This window comes from Sciurus vulgaris, assembly GCF_902686455.1.
Source record: "Sciurus vulgaris genome assembly, chromosome: 3".
Lineage (NCBI taxonomy): Eukaryota > Metazoa > Chordata > Mammalia > Rodentia > Sciuridae > Sciurus > Sciurus vulgaris.
Genome location: NC_136463.1, coordinates 63,117,490 through 63,136,630, shown reverse-complemented (window position 1 = coordinate 63,136,630; position 19,141 = coordinate 63,117,490). Strand labels below are relative to the sequence as shown.

The 19,141-nt window shown below is 38.5% G+C and overlaps 2 protein-coding genes across 2 annotated transcripts in view; one reads left to right on the top strand and one right to left on the bottom strand.

The window, feature by feature from the left end:
- Window positions 1-19,141, top strand: part of HIC1 (HIC ZBTB transcriptional repressor 1) — a 242,190-nt gene that overhangs the window by 176,281 nt on the left and 46,768 nt on the right. The gene's annotated exons all lie outside the window — the stretch shown is intronic.
- The window catches only part of SMG6 (SMG6 nonsense mediated mRNA decay factor), a 234,375-nt gene that overhangs the window by 170,871 nt on the left and 44,363 nt on the right, over window positions 1-19,141 (bottom strand). The window contains 1 exon segment of the mRNA XM_079130769.1: window positions 4,702-4,763. Coding sequence (XP_078986895.1) covers window positions 4,702-4,763 — 62 coding nt within the window.

Below are 19,141 nucleotides of genomic sequence, written 5' to 3'. Positions count from 1 at the left end.
TACTCAAGACAAAAATCAGCCTTGTTAAGCAATCAAAGAGGGAAGCAAAGACAAAAGTCTCCATCTCAGGGCTCAATAATGAGACTTCTGGTTCCCAGCTTTGCAACCAAAATCCTGTCTGATTATTGCCTGTAAGTAGTTTATACCCTTCTCTTTGAGAAATAATCTTTGCTTTACCCCATATAATAGAGAAAATTTATCGTAAAAGAGTGATACATAATTTTGTTTGGAAAAATCCACAAAATAAAGTTATGTGTTTTCATGAACATATATCTATATATGTAAATGTAGTTAAAAGTTACATACATATATCTATATATGTAAATGTAGTTATGTATGAAGAATACATAACCTAATGTTTAGTGTAATCTCTTTTGGAAGCACAAGAATTGGGGCTGTGTTGAGAGAAATCTTAGCCTTAGCTGTCATGTTATATTTTTAATAAGGATTTTTTGATATAACTTAAGTAATTCTAAAATTTAAACCAAGAAGAAAAAACTGCATCAGCAGTAACAGAAGGAAAAAAAGGAACAGGGAAAGTATCACAATATGGTCATTTATGGTAGTAAAAACTTGGAAGCAACCTAAAATGCCCAATGACAACAGTGTGACACATCCACACATTATTATTTTTTAAAAGATGCATTATATTTTTTAAGCATGTGGAGGAAACTCCAACATAAAGTTAATGAAAATAATATTTATAAAGCAACTTAATATAATAATTTTTATGTATATTTATAAAAAGCACATAAGTATGATACATGAGAAAAACTCAAATGTTAAAAATGGATAATTATATCTGGGTATTAAGAATATGAGTTAAAAAAAGAATGAATAATTTTTTATTCTTTTTGCTATGTTTTCTAGATATTTTAGTGAGAACTGTATAATAAGAAAAAAATTTATCCAACAATGAATAGTTCTTACTTTTGTATTTAAAAACATGTTAGTTTTTTTTTTTTTTGCAGCACTGGGGATTGAACCCAGGGCCTTGTGCTTGTGAGGCAAGCACTCTACTAACTGAGCTATCTCCCCAGCCCGAAAATAAGTCTTTGTTTTTTTTTTTTTTTTGTATGTTAGTTTTAAAATTAAATTAAGAGGTTGTAGCTCAGTGGTAGAGTACTTGCCTTGCACATGTGAGGCACTGGGTTCAATCCTCAGCAACACATAAAAATAAATAAATAAATAAAATAAAGGTATTGTGTCAATCTACAACTAAAATAAAATGCTTTTAAAAATTTAGATACAAATATTACTTTTTTAAAAATTCAAAGTCCAAAATCAACATATCAGTCTTTGAATTCCAAGAGAGCTTGAAGCTGTGCAAATGCATGACCAGGCAAGAAAGTAAAAGCTAAAGTGGTAACTTTAACCAAGGCAATAATGGGAAGCAAATCCATTTGTCACAAATCAAGAGCCCAGACGCTGCCAGCTTCCCGATCTCTCTCAGTGGAGGCCAAGTATAGGTCTGATCTACCTCTCACCAGGAAAGCATCTATCAGGAGCCACCTGGAACTCTGAATGATTCCTCTTCCTGAGTCCATGAAGACTCCATTCCTATTCTTCAAAACCTCAGAGGATATGATCATTTTCAGGACATGCATTACACTGACTTAAGTGACTGCCTTGTGAAGTGATCTCTAGAGATACCTTGTCTCATTTGAATGACAGTTTTAAGAAACCAATCTTTCAGAAACAATTGGAACCCAGACTCCAGAGTGACTCAGACAATGACTAACTGCACAGGACCCAACCTCTCAGATGCTGAGGAACACGGCTGGGTTAAACAGAAAAGAATTAGGTTTTCTAACTTTTCTCAAGCAATTTCTTAATTTTTTAATACTGAGCAAGACAGGAGCAAGAAACCCAAACCAAACAAATAAAACTAAGCTGTGTAACAGGGTAGAAATGAGAGAAAACACTGTAGTGCTACAGAACATAAGAACTAGAATGGACCTCAGAGATCATCTATTTAAACCAGTGACAAGGAAACTGAAGTTCTCAGTTTTGACTTATTTACTATTCTTGAGGTCTTGTTTCTAGTGAGTAGTGAAAAACTCTTTTTGATACTTTATCTCATTAACGTTCACAGCCTCTTGCAGCTGATGCTAACAGTAAGCAGACTTGTTTTGGCACACAGTAGGCATTCATTTATATACTGATGCACCATGGACCACCAAGCACAGAGAAGACCAAAACTGGAGGAACAGCTTTGAAGCAATAGTACTGCCTTCAGCTGCTCCCCATTACAATCTCCTCAGTCTTAATTGTTTTCACGCCTCCCACATTTCACATCATCTTGGTAATTAGGCAACAGTCCATGATGTTGTATGTGGCTTAGGCTCACTGCTGCTCTAGTCTTACACACTTCTATATATATTTTTTTCTTTTTTAACAATAGAAATGTCATTGCTGTTTTTGCCTTCCTGAATAAATTTGCACCTCAATTCTCTCTTACCTTCGGGACAACGTAAGTGAAAAACTCATCCAGGGTCTGAAGTATGCCCAGACTTGATATATACTTTCCTCACTGAAAACTACCATAACTCATCTTTTATAAAAGTAAAACTGGACTGACTTTGTCTTTTTGACAACAGGATGTTATATGAAGGAATGGAAGAGTTCCTAAATAATGTGGACCACAGTAAGCCACCTTAGACAAATGAGATAATCTATTCCTTTTTAAAGGCCTCTGGGGAAGGAAATTTCCAAACATCTTCCTCTGTGAAATGTTCTTACACCTAACCCATATCTCTCCAGCTGCACCATAAGTCTATTTCTCTGTCTTCTCATAAAAATCAAGACTATCTGGTTATGACTCATACATATTTAAACACAGAACAACTTACTGTCTCTAAAAATTTTTTTGTTAAACCTTAGTGTTTTGTTTTTGTTTCTCAGCACTGGGGATTGAACCAAGGGCCTTGCACATGCTAGGAAAGTGCTCTATCACTGACCCACATTCCCAGTTACTGCTACTTCCTTAGTATTTTGTTTTAAGATTAATTTTTCTTACCAAATATCATTTTCCAGCTTTTTAATCATTATTGTGGCTATTTGCCAAACATCTTCTAGAATATCTGTGTTTAAATAAAGAATTTTGAAAGGGGGAAATAAAGGTCTAATTAAAAATCTGATAAAATATACAGAAGATCAAGAGATAAGGAGTGACAGCACCATTAATTTTATTTTAAGTATAGCACAATAAAATTTCTTTCTGTGATGTGTTATTTTATAAGATGACACTGATATCATCTTATCTACCACATAACTAGAGTTTTATATACTAGCTAGTGATAAGCTTGGGTCACCTATTAGAATTCCTGATCCTTCTCTCTGGTCTTTCACAATTCATTCATTTCTTATAATGATTCATTCATTCATACAACAAATAGTAACTGAGCACCTACTATATGTGCCAGGTACTCAGACACAACAGTGCTTGACAAAAAGTCCTGTCACAGTAGAGCTTACACTGGTAGCTAGGGTGGGGTTGGAGATAAGGAGATGGGAGCTACTGATGCACCTACTTCATTTTTCCTAAGTGAATTATTTAAAACTTATTTCTATTGATGGTCATATCTTTTGGGACTTCTTCAATTTTTCCAAGTCATTTCAAAATTAAAACTATCCCTGCAATGGCCATTATTACATCTCTTGCCCAGGGCTGATGCTAAATGAATATGCACTAAGCTCACTTTTTAGTTCACCATCCAGGAGATGTTTCTTCAAGTAGGACAAAGCCTTTCAGCTTCTCAAAAGAGTTAAATACAAAACTTTATAGAAAGAGACACAGCTCCTACTTCCACTAATGAAACCTAGAACATTACAGATGAACTTACAAGTTTATGATAGAAAGTGAAAGGGAAACACTTGCAATAACTGGAGGATTTATAATCTAACAATAATCACCTCAAAGGATACCTCATTTGTTAATTTTTTACCTCACTCTAACTCAGAAAATATTAAAATCCTGTCTGGGAGCACTATCACTTCTCTCTCTCTTCACTGTCTTGTATCCAGAAAGGACCTACATTGAACAGATTTTTAGCATATATCTGCTTTGATATGAAGGCATTAAGTCAGGCTTTGGATCACTTTAGGAAAATAAAGTATGAAGTAACAGGATTTTTGCACACACACTACCTTCCCTAAGACTTATATGTAAATCCATGGTAAAACCATAAAACAGTTTTGGTAATTACTGAGATCAGCAATATGATACAGGAAATGTAGCACAGAAGGAAGGAGTGTGGGTCAGAAGGACATGGAGGAAGAAAATGTTTCTATTGTCTTTAAGGGAAAATTAGTGGACAGTTTATTCCCAAGAAGGACCCCTGGCAGCTGCACCCAGGGATGAAGACGCATGACTGCCTCGAGGAGCTCACTAGGGGCTGAGCCAGAAGGCAAAAGAAAGAGAACACCAGGAGAACTAGGGAAAGGGGCTGGGAAAAGACTGTCCTTAAAAGGGGGGAGGGGGGTTGGTGAAGGTAGAGAAAGAAGAGACAGAAAGATGGAGGGTCATATTTCCTAAACTTCATGAGCACAGCAGGAGAGAATGAAGGCAAGAGAAGGTGGAGGCCTCTAAGAATTCACACCCTGTGCCCTCAGTTACAAACACAGTCTAGTTGCTAACAATATTAAATTCCAAAATGACTTGTAATGTAGGAAAATAAAATAAACATCCTGCACACTTACCCAATCCGGGTAAACAGCTTCCCATGGGCATGGAGAAAACTGAGGATGAACCTTTTGTTCAGCTGCATGGGAAAAAAGGGAGAGGAGAAAACAATTAAACTTTTCCCAGTTTCCTGTTACTGAACAGAGTCCCCAGTGACACAATAACCTGGCCAGGGCCTAAGGGGTGGGCACTGGGGATGGGAACCAAAAGGACATGCCCAAACTCTCACACAGACCCAGGGCACATGCCCAACAGCTGTCGCTCAGCTGAGCCAAGACAACAGTTGGCTCAGTAAGCGGATAGCACCCTCTGCTGGCAGTGGCACCTGTGTGCAGAGAATGAAGCAATGAATAAGTGAAGATGCCTGAAGCTCTCTGAAATCTGAAGTCACTCTGGTTGCATTAAGGATGGACATTAAACTCTGGGAGGAACAGGAAAACAGGAGTTATCTTTGATAACCAAAGATAACCATCAAATTGTACATCACCAGCTTTTAAAATTGAAGTGCAAACTCTAGGTCTGGAGCTGAAAATGCAAGTGTCTACAGAGGCCAGGAATGAAGTAGGCTGACAGGGAAGTAGTAATCTGGGACAATTACTCTCTAGTTCTAGCCAAATGTTCTAGCTGGAAACGGGAATCTGTGTTTTTAACGTAAAATCCTCTGGCATTTATGTATACATGTATGTATGTTACATATGTATGTTCCAGGGACTGAACCCAGGGGCACTTAATCACTGAGCCACATCCCCAGCACCCTCTCTTTTTAATTTTTTATCTTGAGACAGGAGCTTGCTAAGCCTTACTAAGTTATCAAGGCTGGCTTTGAACTTGCAATCCCCCTGCTTCAGACTCCTGAGCCTCTGGGATTAGAGGTGTGTGCCACTGCGCTCAGCTAAAATCCTTTGGCTTTTAAATATTGGCTACTGCTAAGCATGGCAGTGTATATGTATATTCCCAGTTTCTTTCGAGGACAAGGCAGAAGGATAGAAAGTTCAAGGTCAGTCTCAGCAACTTAGCAAGACCCTGTCTTAAAATTAAATTATATTTAATTTAATTTTAAAAGGGCTGAGGATGTAACTCAGTGGTAAAGTGCCCCTGGATCCAACTCCCAGTATGGCAAAAATAAATAAATATTGGCTACCAGCAAAAAAAGTTAAGCATTAAGCAAGCCGGTCCATGAGCCACCAATTTACATCTTGGTTCAAGGTTCTAGAAAATCTATTTCTAAAGCCAAGAGCTCCATCTGGGCAAAACGATGAAAAGAGGGAAAATTTCAGTTCAACTCTATAGACAATCCAAAGACCCAACCTCACTATCATCTTCCCTGGTCTCACAGAAGCTATATGCTTAAGACCTTTCAGACAGACAAGAAGGTCAAGAATCTTGATCTCAAGAAGGCAAGAAATAATCCAGTAACTCTGAATCATTTGCCCAAAAGGAAAACTGCTTCTGCTTTATCCCTTTGCAAAAGAGAACTGCCAATTTTACTCTTTCTTTCATATGAAAGGTAGGTGATAGTAAAGGAGTAAATTCTCACTTTATCAATAACTTCAACATAGAACTCAGAATACAGGGCTGTGGATGTAGCTTAGTGATAGAGCACTTGCTAGCATGTGCAAGGTCCTGTGTTCAATCCCCAGAACTGCAAAAAGAGAAACAGCATACAAACTTTGGTCTCTATTTTTGAGTTAAGTGAATTATAGCAAGTGGCTATTCTAGTTTGAGACATTAGTTTATGTAGTTAAAAAGCTCAGGCAACTTTATCCTTCCAGCAAGTAAGTGAGGGCCAGGGACACTGTTCTGTTCCCTTTAACAGAAGGGAAAGGTGAGGAACAGCTGCAAAGTAAGCCAGACCTGCTATAAACACAATAAAGCAAGTGGTCAAATGTTATCCTTGTCCTTCCAGCAAGTAAGTGAGGGCCAGGGATACTGTTCTGTTCCCTTTAACAGAAGGGAAAGGTGAGGAACAGCTGCAAAGTAAGCCAGACCTGCTATAAACACAATAAAGCAAGTGGTCAAATGTTACCAACCAGAGAATGTGGAAGAATAATACGTGGGAGTTCTTTGTATGGTATTAGTCCTACAACTTTTCTATAGGTATTAAATTATTTCAAATAAAAAAATATACATATATCTTCTATTTCCTATTTGAATTTGGTTATCTCTTCCCACAGCTGTCAATCACATACTAGTTAACTCAATCGGAATGATACTAATTCACCTTATCCAAGCATAATATCAAGACCTAAGGCCCCAAGGGGTTTTGAGAACATCACTGTTTTATCTACACTTCCCAAAGATCTTTCCCTTAGGGCAGCCCACCTAATAACCTGAATTCATATTTGCCAATATCACATTTTAACTGTATATAGTAAAATGTGGTTTTCTTTTTTCTTTTTTTTTCCTGATACTGGGAACTGAATCCAGGGGCACTTTACCCCTGAACAATATTCCCAGCCCTTTTATTTTTTAATTTTGAGACAGGGTCTCCCTAAGTTGCTGAGGCTGGTCTCAAACTCATGATCCCCCTGTCTCAGTCTCCAGGTAAAAAGTGGTTTTCAATGCATCATTTTTCAACTAGTGGGAGTAAAGGGAACCACAAGGAACTTTTTAAAAGTACACGCACATTTTCCCCTGACCTTGTTAAAAAGAACTACTGCTTTATTTTTAGTCTGAAAGTATCTACCACCCTAAACATAGTTCCTCTCTGTTGTCATCAGTAACACTTGAATTAGAAGGGAACTAAAAGCAAAGATGCATAGTAGAGGGAAGGCATACTATACAGAGGGAGATTTGTTATACATTGATCAAAATGAGTCCTAAACAACATTCACACATTGACACCATGAAGACAGCTTGCACTGAGGCAGAACCTTTGGAGAACTCTAAACTGATACCAAGTCCAGTCAGCAAAGCCTTAGTCTAAACTTCCTTCCTCTTCAACACATCACACAGATGCTTCCATTTCTGCAACTTTTTTCTTTTTAACATACACCTAGATGGTCTTATTCAGATGGAGAAAGAAACATGAAACTATCTGCCTCCAGATCTTCACTTACACATTTATATACTGTTCACTAAAGAGGCTTCTCGGGTATATCCCTGTGAGTGTGCTGGAATATTTAAAGGCGCCAGGCTCCTTAGCTCAAGTCCAAAACCAGTTCACTGTAGACTCCAGAGTATACCCCAAAGAGATATTAATGGCAGTTGGTGGATGGGCAGGTCTCTGGAATGAAGTCCATCCTGTCACTCACTGTGGGATTATGAGTAACAGGTTTTGGACTGCTCCTCAACTGTACAATGGAATTTCTACCACTGCTACTACCTAACTCAGACTGAAAGAATAAAATAAAATAATACAAATTGGAGCATTTTGAGGAGTAAATGTTTTATATAAGCCCTGGAACTGCATATACGTGTTTTGTGAATGATAGAACAAGGAAGGAGAAAAAAGGTGCTCAGCAGCATTAAGACAACACAACAGGAGAGGATTCTGAAATATGCTCAATTTCAACCTCCAAATAGTTATTCCTCCTTCTACAAAGTCATGTAGAAAATTTCTGAAAAATGAATCATTTTAAGGACCATACAAGTGCTCAGTATTAAAAGGAATTCCAAAAGTTCACTTTTATAATGTTCTGAGTGCTCACTTCAGCAGCACATACTAAAACTGAAATGATCAGCTCCTGCTCAAGGATGACATGCAAATTTGTGAAGTATTCCATATTCTCACTGGTTTCAAAGCACAGAGAGGTCCTGTCTTTAAAAAAAAAAAAAAAAAGACAGGTTGGAGATGTAGCTCAGTGGCTAAAGGCCCCCAGGGTTCAATTCCTGGTACCAAAAAAATTTAAAAATAAATAAATAAATAAATAAAAAGGGGAGGGGATCCCTCATGCCAAAAGGTCCATAGTCCAAAAAGATAAATAACATACCAACTTGCCAGCTCCCATTTATGTTCCAAAACCTAGGACAAGGCTTACCGTCTATGAAGATGTTAGGAGGTACAGTGATTTCCTTGCTATAACCCATCTCTCTGGGTAAGATGAGATATAAGGAAATGAGAAAGTGAGGAAGGGGATGCTGGCACAGAAAATAAGGAGATTTATCAGTAACACAATAATCATTTAATAGCAATTAAAGTTACTCATAAGTATTCTTCCTTCTAGAGATAGGGAAAGTAGAATCATACCAAGTAGCCTGACCCAAATGCCAAGGAAGAAGACAGTAAATCAAAACCAATTCTCAAGTCCTTTACTTAGACCAAAGAGCTACACCAAGGCTGAGGTAGAATAGGGATGATGATTACTCCTCACCTTTACTTTCTTCACCCATGTAACTGTTCTGGACAGAATGACAGACAGCTTAATTAACTATAATTAAGCACAAGTTCCATACAGAGATGCCCACTTGGACTGCTGGATCTCAACCATGTAAATTTAAGTGTAAAATGTACCTTTTAAAACAATCTCTTGCCAAGTGTGAGACGGCGCACGCCTGTAATCCCAGTGGCTGGGGAGGCTGAGGAATGAGGATCTCAAGTTCAAAGCCAACCTCAGCAGCAACTTAGCAAGGCATTAAGCAACTCAGCAAAATCCTGTCTCTAAAATATTAAAAAGGGGCCTGGGGCTATAGCTCAGTTGGTAGAATGCTTGCCTTGTAAGCACAAGGCCCTGGGTTCAATCCCCAGTACGGGGGTGGGGGTAGGGGTGGGGTGGGGGTGGGGGTGGGGTGGGGTGGGGGTGGGGGGGATTAAAAAGGGCTGGGGATATTGCTTAGTGATTACATGCCTCTGGGTTCAATCCCTGGTATCAAAACAATAGCAATTTAAAAAAAATGAAAAATCTAATTCACATCCCCTTGAAAAAATGGCTCTCACCCTTACACTGCAGTTTAGTAATGCTCTAACAAAGTCTTATATAATATTTTTAAAAAATCACTTGCTATTACTTCCTTCTCTTTCCTAGTCAGAGCCAGCTGACTAGAGGGAAATTGGGCTAAATGTCAAATCAGCAGTCAACTCCAGAAAACCCAGCCAGCACGCACAGGGACAGGTGAGCTTAGAGTACCTGGCTAGATATCAGGAGAGAAATTTGAACCAGGTATAAAAAAGTCATTAATATGTGATTGAGGGCTGGGATTGTGGCTCAGTAGTAGAACACTCACCTAGCACATATGAGGCACTAGGTCCAATCCTCAGCACCACATAAAAATAAATAAATAAAGGTATTATGTCCCATCTATAACTAAAAAAAATTTTTTAACGTGATTGATCTGTATTTATTGCTCATATGTTTGTTGGGAATAAAAAAACAGGACAAAATAATATGAACAAAGACCACTGATCCTAAAGTTGAAGATCCAGACTCAATTGTGGTTATGTCATTTATTTGCTATGTAACTACCTAGAAATCACATCAACTTTCTAATGCTGCTTCTTCAACTGTAAAATGAGTAGGCTGAGTGAGATCAGCAGAGGTGATTCCCTCAGTTTCTATGTATCACCTGAGCAACTAGAAAAAAAAAAAAAATACAGCCTGGCACAGTGGCATATGTCTGTAATTCCAGCAGCTCAGGAGGTCCAAGCAGGAAGATCACAAGTTCAAGGCCAGCCTCAGTAACTTAGAGAGGCCCAAAGTAACTTAGCAAGATCATCTGAAAATTTTTTTAAAAAGTGGGAGGGCTCAAAATAAAAGAATAAAAAGGACTGAGGATGTGGTTCAGGGGTTAAGTGCCCCTGGAACCGGAAAGCAAACAAACAAACAAACAAACAAAAAGAAAATAAAATACAGATTTCTCAGTCGTACAGAATCAGAATCCCAGGGGAGGAAGGCAAAGACACTGTGAATCAATATTTTTTTAATGTCTTCAGGAAACTCTGAAAGACAAACAGATTGGGGACTACTGAATTGATCATGGGTTGTCAAACTATGGCCCACAGGTCAAAACTAGCCTGCCACCTGTTTTTGCACAATCTATGAGGTGGTTTTTACATTTGTTTAAATCAAAGGATTACTTCAGGACATGAAAATATTAGAAGTTTAAATTTCAGTGTCCATAAAGTTTTACTGAAACACAGCTACAGTCATTTGTTTACACATTCTTTATGACTGCTTTCCCCAACAAAGGCAGTGTTGAATAGCTGCAGCAGAGGGTATATGGTCCAGAAAGCCTAAAATATTGACTATCTGGCCCTTTACAGAAAAAGTCTGTTGATCTCTAGGCTAACACATCTAAAATACTGGTGTCTCAAATTTTTTTTCTACCTCTTCAACACTTGAGGGCTATCACACACATGTATTGGAAATAGCAATGATTCTCATGGGTTAAGAGGTAAAGTGGGGTAGTAATGATGAGTTGAGTGCGGTTTAAAAGAACCCCAACCCCCAGGATATTCTAATACCACCCACCTCTCATCACCTCAGGAGAACCTCAAATTTACAGTGTTCCTTCCAATGTTAAAAACCCACAAGTGTATGACTCTAACTAAAACTCTTCTTGCCAGCTTTTGTGAAAGCACTATCCTACTCCATGACAGCACAAAAGACACCAAATGACTACTGCTCTCAAATCTTTTGAACTCAAATACTCTAAAGGCTACAGATAACTATAAATGGGGCTCTTGGGGTACCCACCTTATAAGCCACTAGAGGTCCAGGTGACCCACGTCCAACAAAGATTTCACTTAGGATAGAGGCCTCCTGGACATTTCCTAAAACATTCCTAATCAAGGAAAAGTGCCAGATTAAAATTTATGAGTCTCTGTACTGTGGTGTGACAACATGTAGCAACCAACTTAAAAGTGCCACCAGCTTTAGCCTCTCAAGTTATGCAGAAAAAGAGAAAGTTCAGTCAAAGGGCAACACTGTTGCTCTGACTGGCTTACTTTCTGAATGACTCTTCTTTCTGACTCATCTTTCTCAACTCCTGGGAACTCTCATACCCAAACACCCAAATAGTAGGGGAGGTGGGACACCCTGTGTCTGCACTGAACAATGAGAAGAGAAAATGGCTGAAGTTCCTGCTTTGTGACTAGGTGGGCAACAGAAAATGGTTCTCCAAGGGTACATACATAAACTCAAACACATTTTATAAATAAGTAAGTCCGCAGAGAGAGTACTTCCTTCTCACACTCAATCCATTTATTCAACAGAAACCTACCAGGCATTTTCTACACTGTACACAAACTATGAACAAGGTAGAAACAATCCTTGCTCTGTAGGTGACACAATTATAAGCGCCAAGACTGGGGAAGGATAGGATGTTATGGAAATGCAGCAGAAGCATCAGAGAAATTTTCTCAGAAAAAAGAGTCTAAGTTGAAATCTGAAGGTTGGGGAATTAATTAGCTGGTTGAAGGGGGTAAGGAGTCATGCTTTATGTGTCATAAGCAAAGGAAACAGTATGTGTGATGGTTCCAAGAGCAGTGTACTGTAGACTGGCATTACCAGATTATTGCTTCAGCAGGAAAAGAAGCTGAAGTGGTAGTTAGGGCCAAGCTGCAGAAGTCCTTATTAAAACGACTGCAATTTATTAAGTAATTGAAGGGTCTTAAACAGACAAGTGGTATGAGCAAAGCTTCATTTTTGGGGGGTTAGGAGATTGTACCAGAGGCACTTTATCATTGAGTTACATCCCTAGCTTACTTTCTTTTCTTTTCTTTTCTTTTCTTTCTTTCTTCTCTCTCTCTCTCTCTCTCCTCTTCTTTCTTTCATTTTAAGACACGGTCTCACTAAGTTGCTGAGGTTGGCCTTCAACTTGTGATCCTCTTGCCTCAATCTCCCAACTTGCTGGGATTACAGGCGTGTGTCACTGCACCTTCACAAAGCTCCATTTTTAAAGGTTATTCTTGAAACTGAAAAATATTTAGTGTGTTTTTTTGGTGGCGGTTGCTGGCAGCCAGGAGACAAGGTAAGAGGCTGTTATTGTACTCACCCAATGGCAATGGAATCAGAGAAGAGAGGGAATACGGATGAAGGAAATGACCACTGTACACTTAATCAAGATCCCTATCCCTGGGTTTGGGTTGTAAGTCAGTGGTAGAGTGCTTGCCTAGCACAAGTGAGGCACTGGGTTTTATTCTCAGCATCACATAAAAAAATAAAATAAAATAAAGGTATGCTGTCCACCTACAACTGCAAAAAAATTTTTTAATAATAAATAAATAAATAAAATAAAGGTCTTAAAAAAAAAATCACTGTCCCTAAATTCCAGTGATTCCAGTTCCATGTAATCACCAGCAGTGGTCCAGAACCATGTAGGAGTCTTTCAAAAAAAGACTCAAACTACATAAAACACTGACTTCAATTTTAGAGTTAACTTAGGAATTCTTATTTCCTTTCAATAGTATTTTTAAAATAGCCTACCATGGTATTGGTATACACACACACACACACAACACACACACACACACACACACACTTAGTGACTGCTGAAAAACCTCACTAAAATATAGATTGACAGTGATGAAATAGGTAACATTACCCAAGTATTGGAAGGAAGGAAGGAAGGAAGGAAGGAAGGAAGGAAGGAAGGAAGGAAGGAAGGAAGGAAGGGAGGGAGGGAGGGAGGGAGGGACACAAAAACTCGCAAGGAAAAAATATTTATGTCGTAGGAAATTGCACACTCACCATTATCCATGAAAATTTATTTAAATCCATCTCTTTTTGGAGGATAATTCGCAAAACCCAGACAAAGGTATTCAAAGGGAAATAAAGTTCAGTCAGAATTTAAGGATTCTGATCCTGAGTAGTAACATTTCTGTTACATTCTAGTCCAAGTGATTGGGGAAGAGAAGATGACAGGATAGGGGCTGGTAGCTCAGTGGTAGAGCACTTACCTAGCATGTGTGAGGCACCTGGGTTTGATTCCCAATACCACACGTAAATAAATGAATAAAGGTCTATCAACATTAAAAAAAAAATCAAAGTCCTGACAAGCCCTATGTAAAAGGTATACATAGTCTTACTCTACTCTTGCTCCTGCCATTCTTTGAATGAGTACACTCCCGCCTTGGGGTCTCTGCACTTACCCTCTAGCCCAATGATTCTTACATTTTAATAAAAATGTTTTTAGTTGTAGACAGACACAATGCCTTTACTTTATTTATTTATTTTTATATGGTTTGAGGCTCAAACACAGTGCTTCACACATGCTAGGCAAGCGCTCTACCACTGAGCTACAACCCCAGCCCTGGTTCTTACATTTTACATTGGAATTGCCATTGGCACTTAAATATATATATATATAGATAGATAGATGCCTGACTGCCATCCTTACACACTCTGTTTTACTTGGAATAGGGGTTAGATCTGGGCATTTTTGAAAGCTTCCCCAGGTGACTGTACTACACAGCAAATGTGAGGACTGCTCTAGTTAACCCAGCTTTCATAGTGCTTATCATAACCATGACCTTGTGGATGTTCTGTTATCACAGTATCTACACGTGAACTCGCAGCAGTTGATCAATGAATACTTGAAAAAATAGTCTTTTCTCTGCTTGGCTGCTCCTCCATCTACCTGTGCTGACACAAGATACCCTTCCATAACAAATAATTATTTGGTACCCCAAATTTCACCATATTCTTTACACTGTTGTACCCTCTCTCTACCTAGAATGTCTTCTCATGCTCTCCTTTCTTTATCCAGTAAGTTCCACTTTTCCTTGTTAAATGTCCAATCTTCTCCCTCCATGGCTTAGCCTAACACATCTTCCAGAATGAGAGACTATTTCATAAGCCTTTGTTAAACAAGATATCACAACACATTTTAATCACATGGGTACATACACACACTTGTCTGTCTTCAGATCAGTTTCTGTCTGGTACACACTTGCTATTACGATGGAAATGATCCTTGTCTGTATTGGCTAATCCAGTAGCCATAGACACAAAGTGGTAATAAGCACTTAAAGGATGGCTAATGTGAATGAGGAAATGAATTTTCCTTTTAGTTAATTAAAATAGCTACCATATTTGCCAGCATGGTTCTAGGTTCTAGACTGTGGCTTCCTTTGGTGGACAATTCTTTTTTTTTTTTTTTTTAATAATTTTAATCCAGTAAATTGGATATATCTCTTTGGATTACCAGTCTTCAGAACACAGAATTTTGAGGACACTTCAGACCCAAACCATAACATTGAGCACAGTTGAAAGTTTATATCCTTTGGCAAAGTCTAAGAGAGGAACCTTTACTCATTCTTATGCTGACATTTTTATTATCTTTTAAAATTTTTTTTTAGTTGTCAATGGATCTTTATTTTAGTGCTATGCAAGCACTCTACAACTGAGCTACAACTCCAGCCCTGAACAAATTCATTTCTATTATCCCAGGACAGAGGAGTGATCAGATGATATGAAGTAAATGGAGAGATGGAGGAGTGAGAGTTCACCCCAAAAATAAGAATACCCATATAATTTCTGGCTTGCCAATGGCAGGAACAAAAAAGACACTCCAAGTTAAAACAGGGCTTAGTCTATGGAAGCAAAGGACTGGAAGAACCTACCTATCCAGAGGCTCTACTGTTCTGCCTGCTACATTTTAAACCACACAGAAGGCAATGTGGCCTGACATCTGATTTCAACTACTGGACAGCACCCTATTAGAAGCTTAGGGACAGTCCCTCACCTAAGGACAGGTTGAATTTACAGAGCTGGCTCTGTACTTTAGGAATTAACAGTACCTCAACTCTCTTCTATGTACAGGGCAATACTCTAAGCACTTTATGCCTAGTAACTTATTTAACCTTACAACCACCCTGTGAGATAAGAACTATTATTTCCAAAAGAACACAGAGGTTAGGTGACTGCCCAAGGTCAACCCAGGCAGTCTGGGCTTGAATGTCTGAGCTTTTTTTTAATCTCCCACAGAAACAAGACAGACAGACACTAGAGATGTTTATATAAAGACCAAAAGCTAAAGAAACCTCAACACAAACCCATCAATGGTTCCACATGTCATTCACTGAGACCACCAAGCCAAACCTACTGAGAAGTTTTGAAGATAAAGGAAGTAGATACTTCTAGTCCAGATAATACCATGCACACCAGTGGAAGCACTTTAACTGCACCCTCAGATAAGCCAGCAAGAACAAGATAAAAAGTGATTAAAAGCCTATTTTCCATAGCGACTTAAACAGAATAACATAAAATGAATAAAGCACTGACATTTTTTCTGGATAAAATTCAAAAATCTGCCTGATAAATGAGTTCTTCAAGAGTCTAAGAATATAAGTGTATGTTATACAATATCATCAGGGACTTTACACGTCCAATAAAAAATCTGAAATGTAACTTCTGCCTACTCACCTACCACATACAGGAAAACCCCTGAATCTCTCAGGAAGGGAAGAGCAAGAAGCAGTCTACAAACCCAAAGGAGACTGTAGCTTCAATATAAGGCATATGTGGCCACAAAAAAATGATTTCACAAACTACTCTGCTATGGGCACCAAAAAGCAAATAATCAGCATGCAGGGTGCTCTGGCAACCTCAAGCAAGCTTCAGATTTAAGCAGGGCACCAAATAAGGGAAGGATTCTGGCGCATCAACTCCAAGGAAAAGTGTTTCAAGTTAAAAATGGCTATTCAGGTTTGGATATGAACTTCTGCATCTGTTCTTTATCAACAGAGGCAACTCTACCTCACTGGCAGCTAACAGCAGAAAGAAAAGAAAACCATTAGAATAAAAATGGATTATACAAGGACAACATGGCCTGGTACACCCTGGCATTTGCCTTGACACCAAAGATAAGGCAATATATATAGCAATACAGAACTTCTGGGATTCCACATATGATCTGAAGCAAGCGGTCAAGGAGCAGCAGGCCATGATGTCACTTTCCCCCCCAACACACAGTTTAAGATTAAGGCCGAAAACCACCGCACTATTAGTGCGAGACTCAGTTTCACTGTGACTAGAGGCAAGGCCTGCTTCCGGCTAGTTTTTTGGTAATTCTAATTGCTTCTGTGCTGCTTCCCAGAGCCAAACTATCAGTTCAAAATATAGAGCAAACACCTTTGAATATTTTACCTTTGATCCAAGCCCTTATATTCCAAGTTCTCCCTTCATTCTCTTTACCTCAACACTGAAAATCGATCTTGAATATTACCAGGAAGCAAGGAAAGTGTGAACATTAACTTCTTGCTAATTTATTGACAGTGTTCTATCCCTATCATTGTTACTATTAAACACAGGAAACATTTGAGTTTAGAATTAAAAAAGAAGAATGAAAGTAGTGTAAGTAAAAAACAAGTACACTCAGTTTATAACAATTTGCCAACCTGTATGGCCTTGATGAGTGCTCTTTTCTACATATTTATACTATATAATTTAAAGATTATCAGACTTTTCTACTATTCCTGAAAAAAAAAAAAAAAAAAAACCACCTTTATTCTACTGGTAAATATCCTTTGTCCTAACCCCCAAAAGATTCTAACTCTAAAGTGGCATAAATGAAGGTGACTATGCTAAGTCTGGGGCTCCACTTAGGTACAGAAAGCCACACTGGTATTAAAGAACAAATAGCAAAGGGCTGGGGAGATAGCTCAGTTGGTAGAGTGCTTGCCTTGCAAGCACGAGGCCCTGGGTTCAATCCCCAGCACAGCAAAAAAAAAAAAATCTAATCCCATTTTACAGATGCAGAAAGTAGGAAAGAGATAAAGAAATTTATTCATGGAAATAACAAATTTAGGAATGCAATCCAAAAGACCTGGCTTCTACTCTGCAAGAGACAGCCTCAGGGTTATCAAGGACTTCTATCAATACCTTATTCCTTTTTTTTTTGTGGTGTTGGGGATTGAACCCAGAGTCTTATGCATGCAAGGCAAGCACTCTACCAACTTAGCTATATCCCTGGCCCAACCTTATTCCTTTTTGTTGTTGTTGTTGTTCTTTTTTTAAGGTACCAGGGACTGAATCCTGGGTCTTGTACATACTAGGCAAGTACTCTGCCACTAAGCTACATCCCCAGTCCTTATTCAGTCTTTTGACATATGTCACTTGTAAGTATTTTAAAAGTCATATTGTTGTACAGATCTGTGCAGAAGTCTAAAGGGAAACCTGCCAAAGAAATTCCTCAAAGAGAATGTCAACTGCCTCAACATAGTTTGCTTTACAAATTAGGACCTAGCATCTCAGAGATTTGTGGCACAAGTCTGCTCAAAATTTCACAAGACAGAATAAGATGTTAACATCTTTACCTACAAAGAAACATCCCAGAAAAATGCAAATTCATCAAGAGTTTTATCCCAATGCCTCTTTCTCTTGTTCTTTAGTAGTTGCAGTCCTACTGTGAGTGTAAAGGGCAAGAGTAGGACTTACTGCCAATGGTAACAATACAAAGCATAACTTATTTCTAAGCCAAGCTGGGTTTGGCTCAGAAAGCTTCCCAGAATGATGGAAGGCATGACTTTAGAGTGAGTCAACCTTAGCTAATACATAAAATAAAGCACAAAAGAACTATCTGAAGGACTCACTTCTAAGTTTGGGCCAAATCAAAAGCCCAAGTCAATCTACTTTGCGATGAATCCTCAGTTCCAAATGACTGATTAGACAGCACCAACAGGGATGTCTGTACCATGATCCAAGATATCTAATGACAGACTCTTGGTCTGTCATTAGGAATAGGAATCTCAGAAGCAACCATTCCTTGCCATTTCTAACCACGCCATATTTTTATCGACATTATTTCTGTTCATATCTACCTAAAGAACTTCTTCCACCCTTCAAAACCAAGGCTTTCATGTCCATCCCTGTAGCTTTCCCTGTTTCTGAGTTAATCTTTTACTCCTCTGTACTACCTCTATAACAGTGTACCTATTTACATTATTATACCTGTTAACACTTTATTACAAGCAAGTATTTATACATCCATTTTTATTACTACACTACACCTCTGAGGGAAGGATCAACATCATTTACCCTTCTAACTGCAGGGCCTAGAATAACAATTAATATACAAAGGTACTCACTAAACATATATTGGAATGACTTGAATGGGGGCAAGGAAAAATGATCCTTTCAGTGACTAATAGCTGCCCTGAGAAGAGTTTTTGCAAATGAACAGGCAAGTGAAAGGAGAAAAATGCCCATATAAAACTAGGAAGCCAAGTTATTTAAGATAACATACAGAGATATATACTGTACCACACGATAAAACATATTAAAAACAAGAAAGACCTGGGCATCATGGCATACAATTCTAATCCCAGCCTCAGAAGGCTGAGGCAGGAGGACTACAAGTTTGAGGCCAGTCTCAGCAACTTAATGAGACCCTGCCTCAAAAAAAAAAGAAAAAAAGGGCTGTGGATATAGCTCAGTGGAAGAGTACTAGCATACACAAGGCCCTGGATTCAATCACCAGTACTAGGAGAAAATAAAAGAACAAGAAAGATGAAGAGAAAAAGATTAAAAGAGGCCACTGGTAGTTAAGTAATGACACAATACACATGCCAGTAAGTTC